The sequence below is a fragment of the Callorhinchus milii genome, unplaced genomic scaffold (assembly GCF_018977255.1).
Source record: "Callorhinchus milii isolate IMCB2004 unplaced genomic scaffold, IMCB_Cmil_1.0 Scaffold4, whole genome shotgun sequence".
NCBI lineage: Eukaryota > Metazoa > Chordata > Chondrichthyes > Chimaeriformes > Callorhinchidae > Callorhinchus > Callorhinchus milii.
This window is the reverse complement of record NW_024704745.1, coordinates 22,020,881-22,038,529: the sequence shown is the minus strand read 5'-3', so window position 1 is coordinate 22,038,529 and position 17,649 is coordinate 22,020,881. Positions and strand designations below refer to the sequence as shown.

The following is a 17,649-nucleotide window of genomic DNA, read 5'->3' as shown; positions in this document are numbered from 1 at the left end:
AAGCCTGCTCCACCATTTAATAAGATCATGGCTGATCTTCTAACCTAATTCCATTTACCCGGCCTATCCCCATATCCCTTAATCCCTCTATCCTTTAGAAATCAACCTCAGTCTTCAATATGTTTAAGGACTGAGCATCCACAGCCTTCTGGGGTAGAGAATTCCACAAATTCACTACCCTCTGAGTGAAGAAATGTTTCCTCAATTCAGTTCGAAGAGGCTGAACCTTAATTTTGAGACTATGATCCCTAGTTTTAGATTCTCCAACCAGGGGAAACAGTCTCTGTCAAGACCCTTAAGAATCTTATAGGTTTCTATAAGATCACCTCTAATTCTTCTCTATTCTAGAGAATATAGGCCTAGTTTACTCAACCTATCCTCATAGGTCAACCCCCTCATCCCAGGAACCAACCTATTGAATCTACGCTGCACCCCCTCTAGGGCGAGTATGTCCTTTCTTAAATAAGGAGACCAAAACTGCACACAATATTTTAGGTGCAGTACCATCCTTCTGCCTCGGCCCCTCCCTTGCCTCCTTCAAGACCTGTCTGAAGACCCTCCTCTTCGATCGTGCCTTAGGCCACCATCCTTCCCTACCTGCTCTCCAGCTCGAAACTGAAACATTGACTATTCAGTGCCTTGGGACGTCCTCCCAACATGAAAGGTGCTATACAAGTGTAATTTTGTTGTTGTTGTGTAAGGTTTATAAAAAATGTATTTCATCTGCAACCGGTTTTGTAGATAAGAAACAGCACTGTTCTGGTTTCACCACAAAATGTATGGAACTATAAGCCAATAATGGGCTAACAGACACCATATATAACTCTATCTGTGATATATATTTCAGCAACTTAGTTTGAAAGTATATTATACAAAGCTGATGTGCTGCTAATTTGTACCGTAATATAATCACAATTCTCGCCTCTTCAGGGAGCCGTGGAACTGCCAGGGGGAATCAGTTTGACAGTCATGGCACCGCCAGCAGTTACCATGAAACGTGGGATACAAGAAGTAGTTACTCGGAAAGAGATCGATATGATCGAGACCAAACCAGAGATGCTTCTTTCGACAGACGTGGTCATGCAGAAAGAGACAGACGTGAAAACCGAGATCGTGAAAGGGGTATGTCTATATTAGTGCTGCAATAAATAGTGACTAGTTTATTAAAGGAAAATAAGGTTTAGCGCTCTTCCCAATGAAGCTAATTGGTCTAAAACCAAAATGCAGACGACTGATCAGGTTGAAACATTAATCACAAATTTCCAAAAGAACCTTTTGAGTGACTTTAATAACAATCTTACCATTATTAACTTATATAAAAATATTCATATTTGAATACTGTCAAGAATATTTTAGATAAAATATTTAGGATGGTGTTTTAAGTTTTGTACAGTACTGTTCAACTGTAAACTGGTAAAGCGTAGGAACACGCGTAGGCTGTTCTGCCAGTTTAGTAGATTATGATGGATCTTTTCAACCCATTTCCTCACCTTTTCTCTATATGCCATAATATCCTTCTAGCTGTCTATCTCTCCCTCTTAAACATCCCAATCAATTTTGCATCCACAGTCATCTAGAGCTGAGAGATTTGAAATTTCTTGTAACCTGTTTTTCACTAATTCTGATCATGTCTTTTGACTTGCAGACCACAGACCTAGTTCTCCAACAAGGCATCAAGGGCGGACTGATGACCATGACCATGAGGAAAGAAAAGATGAACGAAGAACAGATCGAGAGGAGAGGAGGGATGAGAGAGTCAGGGAACGAGAACGTGAAAGGGATCGTGAGAAAGATCGGGAACGGGAACGAGAAAAGGAAAGGGAGTTAGATCGAGAAAGAGAGAGAGAAAGAGTCCGTGAACGAGATCGAGACAAAGAACGAGAAAGAGACAAAGAGAGAGAGAGAGAACGGGAGCGGGAAAGGGACAGAGATCGAGAAAGAGAGAGGGACAGAGATAAAGAGAGGGAGAGGGAAAGAGTTAAAGAGAGGGATAGGGAAAAAGAGAAACAAAAAGACTGGGATGAGAAAGATAAAGGAAGAGACGAACGCAAAGATAAAAAGGATGACCAAAGAGAAGAACGAGATTTGAGAGAAGTTCATGGAGAAAGAAAATCAAGGTGCGTTAATTCCAGATACCTTTGCAAAAACAGCTTGTGGATTATGTCAGAAATGGAGGACTTCTCTATTCATTTAAACTTATTCCATATCAAATCATGAAATAACATTAAATGCAGATGTATCACATTTTCCAACAAGTGATCATGTTAAAATGTAAAGGATCTGTTTTCACAAGAATTCTGTAAGTCGAGAGAAATGTTACCGTCTCATTTTGTCAGAATGTTTTAACGCATTTATGTAATGCTTTTTTCATCATTTAAAAATATTTGCTCCACGCGGTGTGGTACTGTTCTATATAGTCCCAAGAAGGAGACCACACTTGAAATTTCAGCCAGATAGCAGTTTAGACACCATACCTGGCCTCAATAGGCAACTTGATCAAGATTCTCATTTTTGAATGTTATCTGTTAACCCTCTTGCTAGAAGTAGAGTCCTGTAGCTTAGTGGTTAGAGCACTTGTCTTGCAAGCGAGAGGACCTAGATTTGATTCTCGGATAAGGCAAAACATTGAGCAAGTTTTCTCACTCCACACGCCTCTGTTTTACCTACGTACTTGTTTATGTAATTATTTTAGATTTTCAGCATTTGTCGGTTTCCTTTTTATGTCTAAAGAAATTATTTTCTCCAAACATTTTCTATGAGAATTGCAATGTGGCATTTTTAATAAAATGCATTCATTAAACAAAGATTCTTTACTTTTCAAAACTAGGGTTTTCGATGCTGCAATTAATCCTTGGATAATAATAATAATCCTTGCATTTGATATAGCACCTTATCACATCGTTGAGACGTCTCAAAGCACTTCACAGAATATAATGTGAATTGACTGTATTTTGGGGCGAATCGCTTAATTTAAAAATCATCAATCCAATCAATTAATTAACTGTAGGATTAATGGTGCGAACATTCATTGTTTCAGTATCTTTAATAGTAAATTTATTCCCTGTATTTCTGCCAGAAAACGACCTCGAAATGGAAGCAGCCTTAGTCCATCTGAAAAGCATGCCCGTGAGGAATCTCCTGATAGTGATACCTACAACAGTAGTGAGGAGAAAAGTAAGAGCCTTGCACAGTAGATAACACATAGACCATGTTTATCAGAGATGAAATGCAAGTTAAGCAAGTATTTTGATTCACTTTCATTTAAGGTTAGCTATTGCACAAAAAATTCTGCTCTTTATACAAGTCTCCTCCCTCCCTGGTCACCTGCGGGGTACCCGATGGCTCCATCCCGGCTGGACTATTCCAATGCCCTCCTTGCTGATCTCCCGAGCTCCACCATATGCAAAATACAACTAATTCAAAACTCCACCGCCCGGATATGCACCCACACAAAACTCCATACCCCCATCACACCAGTCCTTGCCAGGCTCCACTGGCTCCCAATTACTGAATGGATCGAGTTCAAGATCCTCTCACTCGTTTTCAATTCCCTTCGTACCCTCACACCTCCCTACCTATCCGATCTGCTAACCCCCCCACTCCACTATCCGCTGCCTCTGCTCAGCTGGCTCCAGCCTCCAGTTTGTCCTTTGTCTCTTCTGTTCCACTGTCGGTGGCCGGCCTTCATCCACTACGCCCTGAAACTCTCCCTCAATCCCTCCACCTTGCCCACTCGCCCTCCACACTTTCAAATCCCACCTAAAGACCATTCTTTTTGATTGTTCTTATGGTCTCCTCATCCCCTCCCTTTTCCCCTGGCTTGGTATCAGACTCCGCCACTGTGAAGCTCTTCGGGACACTACCCTGCAGGAAAGCTGCTATATACATGTACATTGTTGTTGTTGAAGGCTCCAAGACAGTTTAAAACTGGGTCAACTTAGCAGTATATGAGATAATTATAATTATCATTGGATGTTCTAGAGGTGGAAGATACCACTTTCTTCCCTCTTGCTCCCCCCAATATTCTGAATGATAGCATATGTGAATTCAAAGCCACTGGACTGAATTTGCAGTTGGCAGAATACATGGCAGTCAAGCTAGAAGTCCAATGTTCCACAGAAGTCACCATTGAGAACAGAGTGGGTTGCCATTTCTGTCACATCCTAGTGCATTTAGTGTGATAAATATCAAATGTACCGTTATTTCACACCAATGTTACAAATTGTGTAAGTGTGTAATATGTGTTGAACTTTATTTTAATATTGAATACTGAACTCCAGAATTTTCACAGTTGGCTGGCATTCCCCTTTAACAAATCTATAGTGGTGAGGCATCCAATCAATTTATATAGCACACCTCACGCAGCATAGCGTCCCAGAGCGCTTGACAGTGGTGGAGCACGACGCCAAACCAGGAGGAGGAGGGGGTGACCATAGGGCACGGTCGAAGAGGAAACTCTTCAGGTGTGAGTTGAAGGTGGGGAAGGAAGGGGCAAAACAAAGGATATAGAAAGAGTGTTCCAGAGTTTCGCGGTATAGTGGCAGAGAGCGCGACCGCCAATGGATGGTGGAACAGAGAGACACGAGGGACATGCAGAAGGCTGGATCCAGTCGAGCGGAGGCAGCGAGTTGTGGGCTGGGGGGTAAGCAGGTCAGAGAGGTAGAGTTAGCATGATATGCATTCTGGCAGTTCAGATGGAATGGATATTATGGAATGATCTCAAAGCTTTTTATCTTAAAAATGTATGTGATCCAGTAAACTTAATTTGACTGTTTTTATTTCAGATGAAAAGCACCGGTTGTTAAGTCAGGTTGTGCGGCCACAAGACTCTCGTTCTCTGAGTCCTGCACGTCTGCCGGAAGAAAGACCAAGCATTTGGAAAGAAGATGACAGAAAAGCGGACAAAAAGGAAAGTACAAGGAGGGGTGAAGAGCGTGAGTACAGGGAAAAGGTTCCTTCAGGAGACAAGCAAAGAGAACGTGTGGCAGATACTGTTGAGACTTCACGGAGCAAAGAATTGGACAGCACTGTTCACCATGTACCTGAGGAAAAAGAAGGATCTGCAGGAGTGCATGAACATGGCAAGAAAAAGATGAAAGGACTGCGAAAATCTCAAAAGAAAAACAAAAGAGATGAAGACTATGTGTTGGAAAGATTGAATCCAGATCCTCCGTTACCGATTTTAATTTTGTCACCCAAAAAACTTCCAAAGAAGAAAAATGCTGATAAAAAGCGGAAACGTTCCAAAGGTGACTCTGAATCCTCTGACGAGGAAGTGGCCCAGCTAGCTAAAAGGTGGAAAGGTCCCCGAACTCCACCTGTGACAGTGAAGGAAGAAGCTGTGGTGGTAGTAGTACCTGAAAAGAGCATTGAACCAACTCCACCAGCAGCAGCTGATGTAGTTTTCAGTGACTGGTCAGATGAAGATGTGCCAGATCGCAATGAGAATATTATTGCTGACAAGAGTTTGGATGAAGCTCGGAAAAAAGGACACAGAAACAAAGTGGAGAAATTGGAGCCTATCATCATAGTGGAGGAACGACCACGTAAAACTGCCGACCACAAAAGAAGCAGCAGCCTTGGTAGCAATCGAAGTCGGACCTCAAGCCGTTTACGATCTCCATCCAATGAGTCTGCACATCGCAGTGGAGATGATCAAAGTGGCGCAAGGAGACTACACAGTAATACTACCAGAAATGGGCAAAAGAATAGAAGTATCGATTCCGGTGAACGAAAATCCCGAATAGATCAGCTAAAACGTGGCGAGCCCAGTCGCAGTACATCTTCAGGTAATAATTTGGCTTTGCTTATACAGTATATTGTAGCTTACAGAGTGGTAAGTCAGAGTGGAATCCTGTTTGAAAATGCAGTGCTTACAACAAAGGGGACATTTTGGAGTCCTGTAGCTCTGGTTAGAGTACTCGCTTTGCAAGCGAGAGACCTGAGTTCAATTCCAGGCAGAGGGCGAAACCTTGGGCAAGTTTCCTTACCCCACACGCCTAATAATAATCCCTCCAAAACCAAAAACAATAATAAATTGGTCATTTTCAATCTACGACTGTTTGTGGGACACTGCTGTGCGCAATTGGCTGCCGCGTTCGCCCACAAATTACAGTCAATTCACTTTACAGTGTGTTCCGTGAAGCGCTTTGGGACGTCCTCCTGACGTGAAAAGCGCTTTAACAAATGCAAGAATTATTATTATTTTGCAGATGTACAGTAATTGACTTCCACATAACACAATGATTTTGAACTCCTGCCTGAACATTTAAGGATATTTCATAAACTTAAGAACTTAGATTGACACTGCAATACAGTGCTAGGAGAGTGTTCAATGTTGGAGATGGCGTCCTTTGGATGAGCTATTAAACTGAGTTCCAATCTGCCTGTTCCGGTGGACGTTAAGACACTATCCCAAGACACTATTCAAAAAGAGAAGGGAATTTACAAGTGTCCTAGTTTTAAAAAAAAAAGTTCCCCAGATAAAATTGGTCATTCGTTTCATGGCTGTCTGTGGGCCATTTCTAAGTTCAAATTAGCTGCCACATACAAAATACATAGTCACTACACTTCATGGTTAATCCTGTGAAGTTTTGAGTTATCTTCCTGACATGAAAGGCGGTACATTAAATGCAAGGACTTCTATGTTGCATTAAAATCTAATATGCTTCCGAAATCAAACATGCTTCACATGAGGGAGAGGGTTATAGGAGGGATATGGGAGGGAGTGAGGAATGGGTCAAGACTTGTGTGAAGTATAAACACCGACATGGACTGTTGGACCGAGCGGCCTGTTTCCATGATGTATATTCTTTGTAAATCGTTGTGTATCTGTATTGAGTTCCTTTTGAAGATGGAATTGCTTACTGTTGAGCATTCGTGTGCTTCTCTAAAGAGATATCATCACAGTATAAAGTTTTTTAAAATGCTTTTAATCCCTTGCAGCTCAGCCTGATGCATTCATTTGTCACCTCAAAAACTTAAATATTTTAGAAGATATTCACGAGACTTTGAAAGGGCCTTTCTCTCATCAGAATCTTGGTTAATTTTTCTGTTGGTTGATCTAGAATTTTTAAATATATATTTTCATAACCTCTTGTTCCTTGTTCTTATAATAGGGTAAAGTTTTAAATTACTTACAATGTGTTTCTTTTATTGGGCATGGAATTTGTTTCATAAATTAGCACATCAGGTTACAATGCTGTCCGTGCATATTTAGGAGCTGATTTCGAACAATACTTTCAGAAGTTTATTTTTCAATCCATAAATTGGTCAGAGGGTAACGTGATTTTAACGTGTTTCATAGATCGTCAAGATTCAAGAAGTCATAGTTCTAGAAGAAGCTCACCTGAATCTGATAGACAGGGACATTCCAGGGCTGGGTCCTTTGAGAGCAGAGAAAAGCTTCAGGAGCGTGAAAATGAGCGAGACCTAGAAAGACGAGAGAGAAGAGATTGGGAGCGGGATGGGGAGCACCGAGAATGGGTTAAGAACAGAGACAGAAATAGAGACCGAAGGCGAGAGGCCATCAAGGAGAGAGAGAAACCAGCAATTGAAGTACCTGAAAAAGACAGAGAACGAACCATGGAAGCTCCCTCCATATTGGAACATCCCAAACTTGAACCAAGACCAGGAAGAGAACCAGAGAGACAGTCTGAACAAGTTGAAACTGAAGCTATACCAGTGAGCTCTGGAAAAGATCTGAAGGAACTAGAGAAGGAGGAAGAAAATGAAGAGGTACAAGCTGATGAGCCAGCTGATAGCATTGAAGGTAGGGTTTGGATGTGGATGAATTCCCCGAAAAGATCTGTTTCAAAGTCAAATCAGAAACATCCATTTTGTCTAAACTTCTAAACCTGCATGAAAAATAGTAATAGTGGGAAACCTTCAGTTCAATTTTCTGAAGACATCTGAATTTTTAAATGGAATTGTGTATCTGAGACTTGTTTCCTGCATTAATCATTCCAAATTAACTATGTATGAGAAACATAACATCGCCTTTAAATTCTTTGTGGTAATGTTGCTTGGGAGACTTAAACTTTTTTTTCCAAACTAATCCCTCACTTAGCTGAGGTTACACAAGCTATTTAGGGGAGCACAACATTGTTAGATGTGACATTTTACAGATGTGACTTATTTCAACGTCCAATCTGTTCATCCTTCTAAGAAAATTAAAGATCCTATGACAATATATAAAAGAAAAGGAACTTTTTGCCTATGCCAACAATGATCCAAATAAATAATTTGTTTTCTGGCTATTACAGTTTGCCTTCAAATTCCATCATTACAAAACATTAACTGTGCTTCAATTAATTTGGCATGCAAAGGTGCCTTGAAAATGCAAGTTCTTTCTTTCCAGTATTTGTTTCATTTATAAATTAATAATTCACTAAACTGGAGGACATGCATGTCATCCTGTTAAGACATTACATGGAGGACCTAAGCCCTTCTTTATCTACTCAGTTCTTTTATTACTGTCATTCGCAACAGTGCGTTATTGGTTCCAACAAGAACAAATATCTTACCATATGCCCAATCACCATGTTTATTTTTCCTTCAATTGATGCAAGGATTATAATTAATCCTGATGCAAAACTTTTCATAAGCAGAAGATCAATGATGTCTTCTCTTCCTCCCCGACACATTACATTTACATTATTTTGAAGTACGCTTATTGTGAATGTTTAAAGCACTTCATCTCTGTGGCTTTACCAGTGTGATATCAGAGTCCAGTTTGCATTTTAAAAGCAAGAAATGCACAGATCAAGTAGAAAATTATTGATCACAAGAAATGATTGGATGAGGAAACATCTTCATCTTATTTGAATCATCCTTCCAGAATATCTTCCCAACCATTGATCCGTTACAACTTTGAGCTTTTCCGTAAATTCATGTCCTGAATTCAACCACACTTCCTGGTAACCCATTCCAGTTGCTAATTATCATCTGTAAAGCAATACTTTGTGATGTTTGCGGAATTTGCTTTTCACAACCTTGAATCTTTGTCCCCTTGTTTTGCTAACTTTGCTTACCTGAAAGTCATGTTCTGGACTTACTTTCTCAGTCCTATTTAGAATCTTGTATGTCTCCGTAAGGTCCTCTCTGAGACATTTCTTTTCTGGTTGGGCCAGCTCCCTAAGAAATAGTGACCAAAGGAGAGTTGGCCTCCCTGTTATACTTCAGTTGTTATTGAAGATTCTGTCTCTAGTATTCCTTTGGAAAACTGGAGCAGTTCTCAGTTCAGGTCCGCATATTCTGTATAAATAAGATAAATAATCCCAAGTCCTCCAACTGCAGCATACCACAAGAAAGAAAACTACAAAACTATACTAATGAGGGAAAGAGGAAAGGGTGGGTCTGGACAGGCATATCATAATTTTAATTGGTCCCAGTCTGACCAAAATATTTAAAGACTGAAATCCCTGTCAGTGTTGAGTGACAGTGACATGAACAATGTCATCTTCTCATGGGATTTTACGATACCGTTGACCTTGTTTCCAAATCCATGAGAACAAAATACTGAACCCAAAATAAAATGGTTAAATTAATTCTTTACTTGCAATTGCTTATGTATATTATTACTCAAATTCTAAAACTATTGATAACTTCTCTTTTCCATGATTTTGTATAGTCTGTAAAACTGTAGCAGAGAGTTGCACTTTATATCAAATGTGCAGTGGAAAGATTAAGTGCTGCTTTACAAGGCAATTGATCCCTAATTCCAGGCAGATAAAAGATCATTATTTCATTTAACCTAGAATCAGACTTCATAGGAGCTGTTCAATGGGAGACAATGTTCCCTTGAAGATTACATTTTCAAACCACAACCAAATGCCTTATTTCTGAATCCTAATGATTACAAGAAAAAAAATTGACAAAGCTGGGCGGCATTTTATGTAAAATAAATATCAAACATGATTACATTCTAACTGGATTTTTTTAAATGCCTGTTTTGTTCCAAATAAAATATTACTGTTTTCTGCACTCTTGATATGTAAAGCTATTTAAGACTGGATTAGTATTTAGCAGGATTTGTTTTATTATGAATACCCAAACATTTTTGCTAAATTTATATCTGTAAGATTGTTTGAAAGCATCTCGAAAGGAACACCATATTTATGAAAAAGTGTTTGGCAAGGTTTTGTTTGAAACGCACAGAATGCAGTTGTGTAAATTGAATCGCATAATCTTTTCATTCGCGTTCGATGGAATAATACTAAAAAAGCCATGTGCTTCATCTCCAACTAAAAAATTTTTTAAACAATATTGTCGGTCACAGTTTCACTTCATAAAGGTAATGTCTCTAACAATAATAAGGGCTGTGGAAAATCTATTACACTTGATGCGCCTTACTGGTTTCACACAAAAAGGCAAGAAATAAAGCAGAATGGAGAGAATTGTGCTGGGTACTGAAATGTCATTTAGCCAAGCCATTGTGTTTTATCCAGCAATGGTGCTTCACAGATCTGCAAATGCATTGTTGTTTAAGAAAATTATTTTGTTTTGGTTGCCCGGCATCATTTATCCAGGAACTGTATTATTATTCAAGTGATGTTTGATAGTTGTATTGTAATCAAAAAACTTTTTCCCTGGAGAGAAAGTGCTCCTGCAGTGTTTTTTTAATTCAATAGGACCCAGTTTTTCCAGGTCAATCAACAGCAATTTGCAATTTTGTGTTGTTTTCAGGTGAGCATTATGGGAAAATGGATGATACGCAGTCGTCTGTCTCTGGTCCATGTGAAGAATATGAACCAATTAGTGATGATGAATTGGACGAAATACTGGCAGACGATGCAGAAAAAAGGGAAGAGAACCCAGATGACGAGAAACTAGCAGGTGGAACTTATTGTACAACCACGATTTTTGAATTTATAAGATTTTTTTAAAATTACACCTGATTAAGAAGAAATAGGTAGACTGTTATATACACGCAAGGTGTTCAGAAGCTGCATTAACGGTGCCCTTTGTATTGCACAACTTGCTTCAAAACTCCAATGTGAGAACTTGATTAAAACAAAGTGTATGACTTTATCCCCCTGACATGAAAGTTGGTATATAAATGTAATTAATTGTTGTTATGTTGGTAATAAAGGAACCCCCAGAATGGAGTCAGCCACAGTAGGATTAAACACTCTGTAAACTATGTCATAGAAGGGCGGCCAGAATAGAACCAAATATAATCACCATATGATTTTGGGTGACATAAAAATAGAGGAATGGAAGTAATTATATTTACTACTTTACTCACCATGATATGTATTAATGCTTCAGGAATACAACAGCCTGACAATGTAAAACAGTTACTATTCTTATGGAAATACAACAGTCCTCCCTCCACACACACACATACACTGAATATTTATTCATCTATACAACTTAAGTAAGTCCAAGAATCAATCAAGATCTCAGGGCAGTTCTTCTCTTCCAGTGGGTATCGACCTCTTGTTTCTTCTCTTGTTGTTATCTCTTTCTCCTCCTGATGTTACTTGAATCGTGGGTGGGAAGAATGAATGATGTGTACCACAGTGTAGCACATGTATCTTCCTTTTATATCCTGGTTGTTTACTCTATTATCAGCAGTTGTTTATCCTTTGTCCAAAAAGAGCATTTTTTTTACATTTTCAGAAACAAATTTGACTAACCCTACTTTCTCAGGGCATCTTTTATAAATTTTCAATAAACAATCTGTGCACAATCAGCTTTACCTTGCAACAACAAACAAGTTATATTTCACAACAAAAAACAGATTTCATTTCACAATAGTTATAATGATTCTCAAGCTTGGGACATCAATGCAACCTTATTTAGTATTGCTTAATTGTAGTCTGTTTAGCAAAGCACATAATTTTTTTTAATTTTGCAGATCCCATAGATGTGATTGATGTGGATTGGTCAAGCCTGATGCCCAAACAGCATAAAGAGCCCAGGGCCCCTGGAGCAGCATTGTTGAAGTTCACTCCTGGTGCAGTACTGCTACGAGCTGGCATTTCCAAACGCTTAGCTGGGGCAGAATTGTTTGCAAAGGTGAATGAGACTTGCCAAGCAGTTATCAACAACACTAAAGGTAAGGATAAAGTTACACAAAAATGCTTACATTTAAGTGTGAAGTACTATTTCTATACTATGTTTCTATACATTTCGCTCACAAAATACAGTCAATCCACTTTACAGTATATCCTGTGAAGCACTTTGAGATGTCTTGATGACCTAATAAGGCATTATATCAAATGCAAGGATTATTGTTATTGCTATACGCTGCCAGTGTTTTTTTGCGTATGCGCTGCACAGAGAAGGTCACATGAGTGACGGATGTGGGCCACTCGTTAACATGGAAGACAACTGCACGAAGGAAGTGAGGCAGCATTTGAAGTGAAACCAGCTATTATAGTCTTATTTTAAGGAGGGGTGGGACTCTATGGACTTTCAACTACCACTTTATAATCAGTCTTCACTGTATCAAGAATTTATAGAGGAAAAATCATAAATCCAGGAATGATTCAGCTGCCTAAAATGCTCACTATCAAGTGAGTATCCCAATATCACTCATCGTCTTTTAAACCAAATCATTTTCAACTAAAAGATTAATCATGTTGTTTATACTTGTTATTTTTTAAAGGGAAGCTTCATGGTCTCATAACTTTAAAACTTTACTTTGTAAGAATAATACAAGATATAGATATTGAACTTTCTGACAGGCAAAGGCTTGGCAAGTGAAAGGTAAAAATAAGCANTTTTTTTACATCAAATTGATATTTTCAGCCCGTGATAATGGGTGCCAAGGCAGATACTGTTTTTCTCCACTTGAATGAAGCAAAACGTCTTTTTAGTTTAACTTCACCAGCACTCAGAATTCCTTATGGTCATAGTACTTATCTTATAATGGGAAAAGATCTTATGTGATCTATCCATCAGTTCATCTCAGTCTGTTTCAAAGATAAATGTAGATCAACTTTTTTTTAAATTCTTACATTTGATATAGCACCTTTCAAGTGATTTGGACATCCCAAAGAGCTTTGCGAAGTGTAGTGACTGTATTTTGTACATTGCTTCAGAAAATAAGAATAAACAATTGAAACGTATTAGGATTTTATTTGGTTGTAGTGTAGAGCTGGTGAATCAAGATTCAAACAGTACTTTGTGAAAAAGATATGGACATGCGGTGCTTTATATTAAAAAAATCAATGCAACACATTGTATACTTGTCATGATGAATGGGTTTGAGTAATGCAGTATTGATTTCAGTCATACCAAGGGTGGAAGTGTATGGATTTGTAGTTGCCAGGGTGTAGTCTGCTTTCAAATCAAATAACCTTTTGCTGCAATATGCCACAAAACAAAGGCTATGTATGCATTTTTAAAAATGCACTTTTTGCAGTACCTCTGCACTTGCCATTATATGTCATTATACGTGTATGATGACCTCTGAAATGGCCATGGGATTTAAAATGCTGAAAGTAGGTGATGGTGTCTGGCAAAATCATAGGTTGCATAAATCTAATGTTAGTGGCAAGCGGTGTCATTAATATGTTGGGGGAAATTGTTGACAGTTATTGTTCAGCTTCTTAGCAACTTTAAAATTGAAGAGATTTGAGTGTTTTGAGATTTTGGGTAGATGATGAGGCTAATACTATTAATTGATGAATGAAGTCACTTCAATACTTAAAATAAGTTCCTTTGGCTAGACTTGCTAAAGTCATGAAGGAACTTGTTTGAAGGATTGAAATAAACAACATTTTTATTGCCACGTTGAAGAAGGAACATGGATTAGTTTAGTATCTGCAAAAAAAAAAACTGTCTTTGATCCCTTCATTCTTCAATTACCAGCCGATGTCCAATCTGCCCTTCCTATCCAAAGCTCTGGAAACATGTAATTGCCACTTAGCTCCCAACTTCCCTTCTACTTGCTGCTCAGCTTCCATCCTGTTCACAAGCACTGAGACATCTCTCATTAGTCACCAACGATGTCTCTGTCTCTCTCTGCATCCAGGGATCTGTCTGACTCCTTGTCCTCCTTGACCTTTCTGCTTCTTTGTGAAACTATCCACCAGTACATACTCCCGAATGGCATCTCTTGGGTTATAGTAGTAGTCCATAGGATGTAAAACAATACAGCATAGAATAATCAGATGCAATCACATGTTATAATACCACAATGCAAGTTTTTATGGTGTCTATGGCCCCTTCTGATTGGGTTCTTAGTTTAGCAAAAAAATTGTTCCATTTCAGACAATAAGAGTATATAATAGTGCCGAATTCAGAATATCATTAATGGAAACCCTCCAAAAACAATAATAAATTGGTCATTTTCAATCCAGGACTGTTTGTGGGACTCTGCTGTGCGCAATTGGCTGCCGCGTTTTGCCCAGAAATATATGGTCAATTCACTTCACAGCATATTCTGTGAAGCGCTTTGAAACGTCTAGAAGACGTGAAAAGCGCTATATCAAATGCAAGGATTATTATAATATAATAATTAATGGACACTGCTGTGTGCAATTGGCTACCACGTTTCGCCCACAATTCACAGGTCAATTCACTTTACAGTATATTCTGTGAAGCGGTTTGAGACATCTCAAAGACGTGATAAGGTGCAATATTAAATGCAAGGACTATTATTGTGGTTTTATCTCATTCACTTTTTTTCTTTTCATGGCAAACATATATTTCTGTTTTGTATTTTTACAATGAAAGTTGTTTAGTCTTTACTTTTTCTGCTCTTAATAGATACAGATAACCTTTTTGAACATGAGCTTGGAGCTCTCAACATGGCTGCTGTGCAGAGAAAGGAAGAGAGAGCAAGCCTTCTCAGTAACTTGGGACCCTGTTGTAAAGCACTTTGCTCCCGCAGAGATCTCGCCATTCGAAAACAGTTAGTAAGAAACGAAAAAGTAAGTATCTACCCCCTTGTCCTCTTATGTTACTGAATTTGCATTCAAGGTTAAAAAGTGCATGTGGAATGAACCAACTAGCGTCTAGTGTCTCTTTGTGCCCAAGCAGTTAACATATGCTCTGCATAATTTAACAACTGATGCTTTTTAGATAGCAATCTGAAGATGTGATGCTGAATCTAGTGAATCTGTCCAGGTCAGTTAACCTTTGTTACTAGACTTGTCAGTTTCCAATTTTAATTAGTGAAAACCAGTATTCTTTAGGGAGTTGTAGTTTTCTCCAAACCAACAAAATGGATTCCTATGATTAAACTTTTTTTTTAAATTAAACTCTTTTGTACTACAGAAATAGTCAATTTATGACATGTGGGCAGCCATTTATGTAGTGAAAAGATCACAAACAACAACAAAAAATTAAATAAATGCCTATTTGTTAAAAAATATATATTTTAAATGAAAACTGTCAGCCCTATTCATAATGAATCATAAGTATTTGGTTGACATTCTAATGGCAAGTTCTGCAGTTTAAAATCTAATTGGAACAAGAAACCAAGCTTCATGGTCTAACAGATTATTTTTAACTGAAAACCTTGTAATGGAAGTATATTAAAAGCCATTGAGGGGCGATGTGATTATGGTCTTTAAGATTCTAAAGGGAGTAGATAATGTAGATAAGCTGTTTTATCTTGTATTGAACAGTAGAGCCCCCCCCCAGCCTGCAATTGAAGGGGAGTAAATTCAGAATGAATCTGCGGAAACAATACTTCAGTGAGCGAGTAGTAAATGTATCGAACAGGGAGACGGTGGCAGCAGAAACTGTTGATTCATTCAAGAACAAATTAGGTGGATTTCTGTTAGGAAATAGTATCTCGGGATATAATATATAGTTTGGGATACGACCTGTCATGCAACTGCTAGGATGGTGGACAGCGAACTGAAAGGACCTCGCTCTTGTTTCGCCTAGCAAATTCTTAAGTTCTTAAGACTGGTCTCTTTACTGATACGAATGTTTTTGGAAGCATACAATATGCTTCAGAGAAAACAAATCCTAATTTAACATGTGCTTAATAAAATATCTTTTTAGAAATCTCCGAAGTGTGTTCCGATTTACATTATACATTTATTATAATATTATTTCATTTAGTACAGCGTGTTCTTTTTATCCTGACTTACACGTCAGGGAGAATTCTGATACCATATCTGTCATCAAATTGAATAATGAGTTTTGTGAGCATCCTCTTTATCATCACTATTTTAGTAAGATTGTTTCAAATATGTACGTACTCACTTTACTTATTTGTCTCAGGGTACAACTAAGCAAATATATACAAACCAACCAGTTGTGGACAACGAGCTTCTACGATCAAGCCTTCGGTTATTCAAACGCAAGGCCATGTGTCATGGATCTGGACAGGAGAAAAGTGAAGACGCCAAGATTTCACGACCAAAAGTTAAACAGGAAGTTTGTGTTACATAGTTTTTTGGCAGTATCATGGATTGATTTTGAATCTGTATATAAAGACTTTGAGTTTAGACCTGAACAGTTGAACAAAAGAATACCACTTTCTATTTACGGCCTTGACCCTTTTGGCCTATGGTGGTCATATTTAATGTTCCAGCTTTGAAGAGTATTTGTTTTAGGAGTTCAGAGTACCTTTTTAGATGCTGTTCTATGTACTGTGGAAGTGCCAAGTTTCATTTTTGCAGTACAGACCTGAAGCCTTTAATAAAACCTAGACAGCTTTATGCTATTTTTCTGTTGTAAGCGTTTTTCTTGTTTAGAATTGTGCAAGAAAAGATTAATAGAAATTGTGAAATCATCAAATCATTTTCTATCTTGTGTATTGCCCCATTGATGTTTAATGCTCCTGGAATTGGTAGTATTTAGAAAGGTGAGCGATCTGTAAAAAGTGTTAAATCTGTGTATTAAATATTTGGCACTGCAATTTAAAGTTTGTTTTCATCCAGAATTACCTGTATTCTATTTTTAACCAGCGCAAACGTTGTTAAACAATACGGAAACACTAGATATGCAGTAGATCCATAGTTAATAAACCTTTTGTGTATAAGGCTGTGCTGAAAATAGGACTTACACAATTATTGCAGAGTGAGTAGGGATCACAAGTACACCCACACCCAAAGTACTATCTCAATCTCAACTATCATAATATTTATATTATCGTTAATTCTTGTTTTCAAATACAATCGGCTATCGTAAACTTACATTCAGTTGGTTTGTGATCTTAAACTGAGGCCAGAAATCAACTGGGTAAACTTAGAAAATATTTCAAGTTATAGTGGTTGCATGTAACTGTACAGTGTATTCACTGACCTTAATGGTTGGATATTGTGATGTATTGCTCTTTTTAAAATTACTGTAGATGCAAAATATTTAGTGACAATTTGTGGTGGCAGCTAACTAATGGTTCAGGCAATGTGTTTCAGCAGTGTTTTAGTTCTGTTATTACAACATAAATTCATTTCAGGGTACAGCTTGTCTTGTACTAATTTAGTGATCGATTGCTACAAAGTGAAACCATCTTAATGACCTACAATGCCAAGGAAGCACCCTTTGAGAACATACTGAATTACACAAAGGGATAACCTTGAAACTTAGTTTCAGCTCACAAAATAAACATCCACCCTAAGCCATATCCTTATAGACCAACAAGAAAATTCTCATTTTATGCAATCTAAGGTACCTACATGGAGTGATCACTGTGCGTGAACTAGACTGTTTAAATTTATGTTCCAAGGAATA

The 17,649-nt window shown here is 38.1% G+C and overlaps 1 protein-coding gene across 2 annotated transcripts in view; it reads left to right on the top strand.

The window, feature by feature from the left end:
• The window catches only part of zc3h13 (zinc finger CCCH-type containing 13), a 46,860-nt gene extending 30,002 nt beyond the window's left edge, over positions 1-16,858 (top strand). Inside the window, exons 12-20 of one of the 2 annotated variants that reach the window (XM_042334107.1) lie at positions 931-1,122; positions 1,646-2,117; positions 3,077-3,174; positions 4,785-5,789; positions 7,307-7,771; positions 10,687-10,836; positions 11,864-12,064; positions 14,725-14,888; positions 16,195-16,858. In XM_042334107.1, the coding sequence (XP_042190041.1) occupies positions 931-1,122; positions 1,646-2,117; positions 3,077-3,174; positions 4,785-5,789; positions 7,307-7,771; positions 10,687-10,836; positions 11,864-12,064; positions 14,725-14,888; positions 16,195-16,365 (2,918 nt within the window). In that variant the 3' untranslated portion in view covers positions 16,366-16,858. The remainder of the gene's footprint in view (positions 1-930; positions 1,123-1,645; positions 2,118-3,076; positions 3,175-4,784; positions 5,790-7,306; positions 7,772-10,686; positions 10,837-11,863; positions 12,065-14,724; positions 14,889-16,194) is intronic. The other variant, XM_042334108.1, reaches the window with a different exon arrangement.
• The last annotated feature ends 791 nt before the right edge of the window (positions 16,859-17,649 follow it).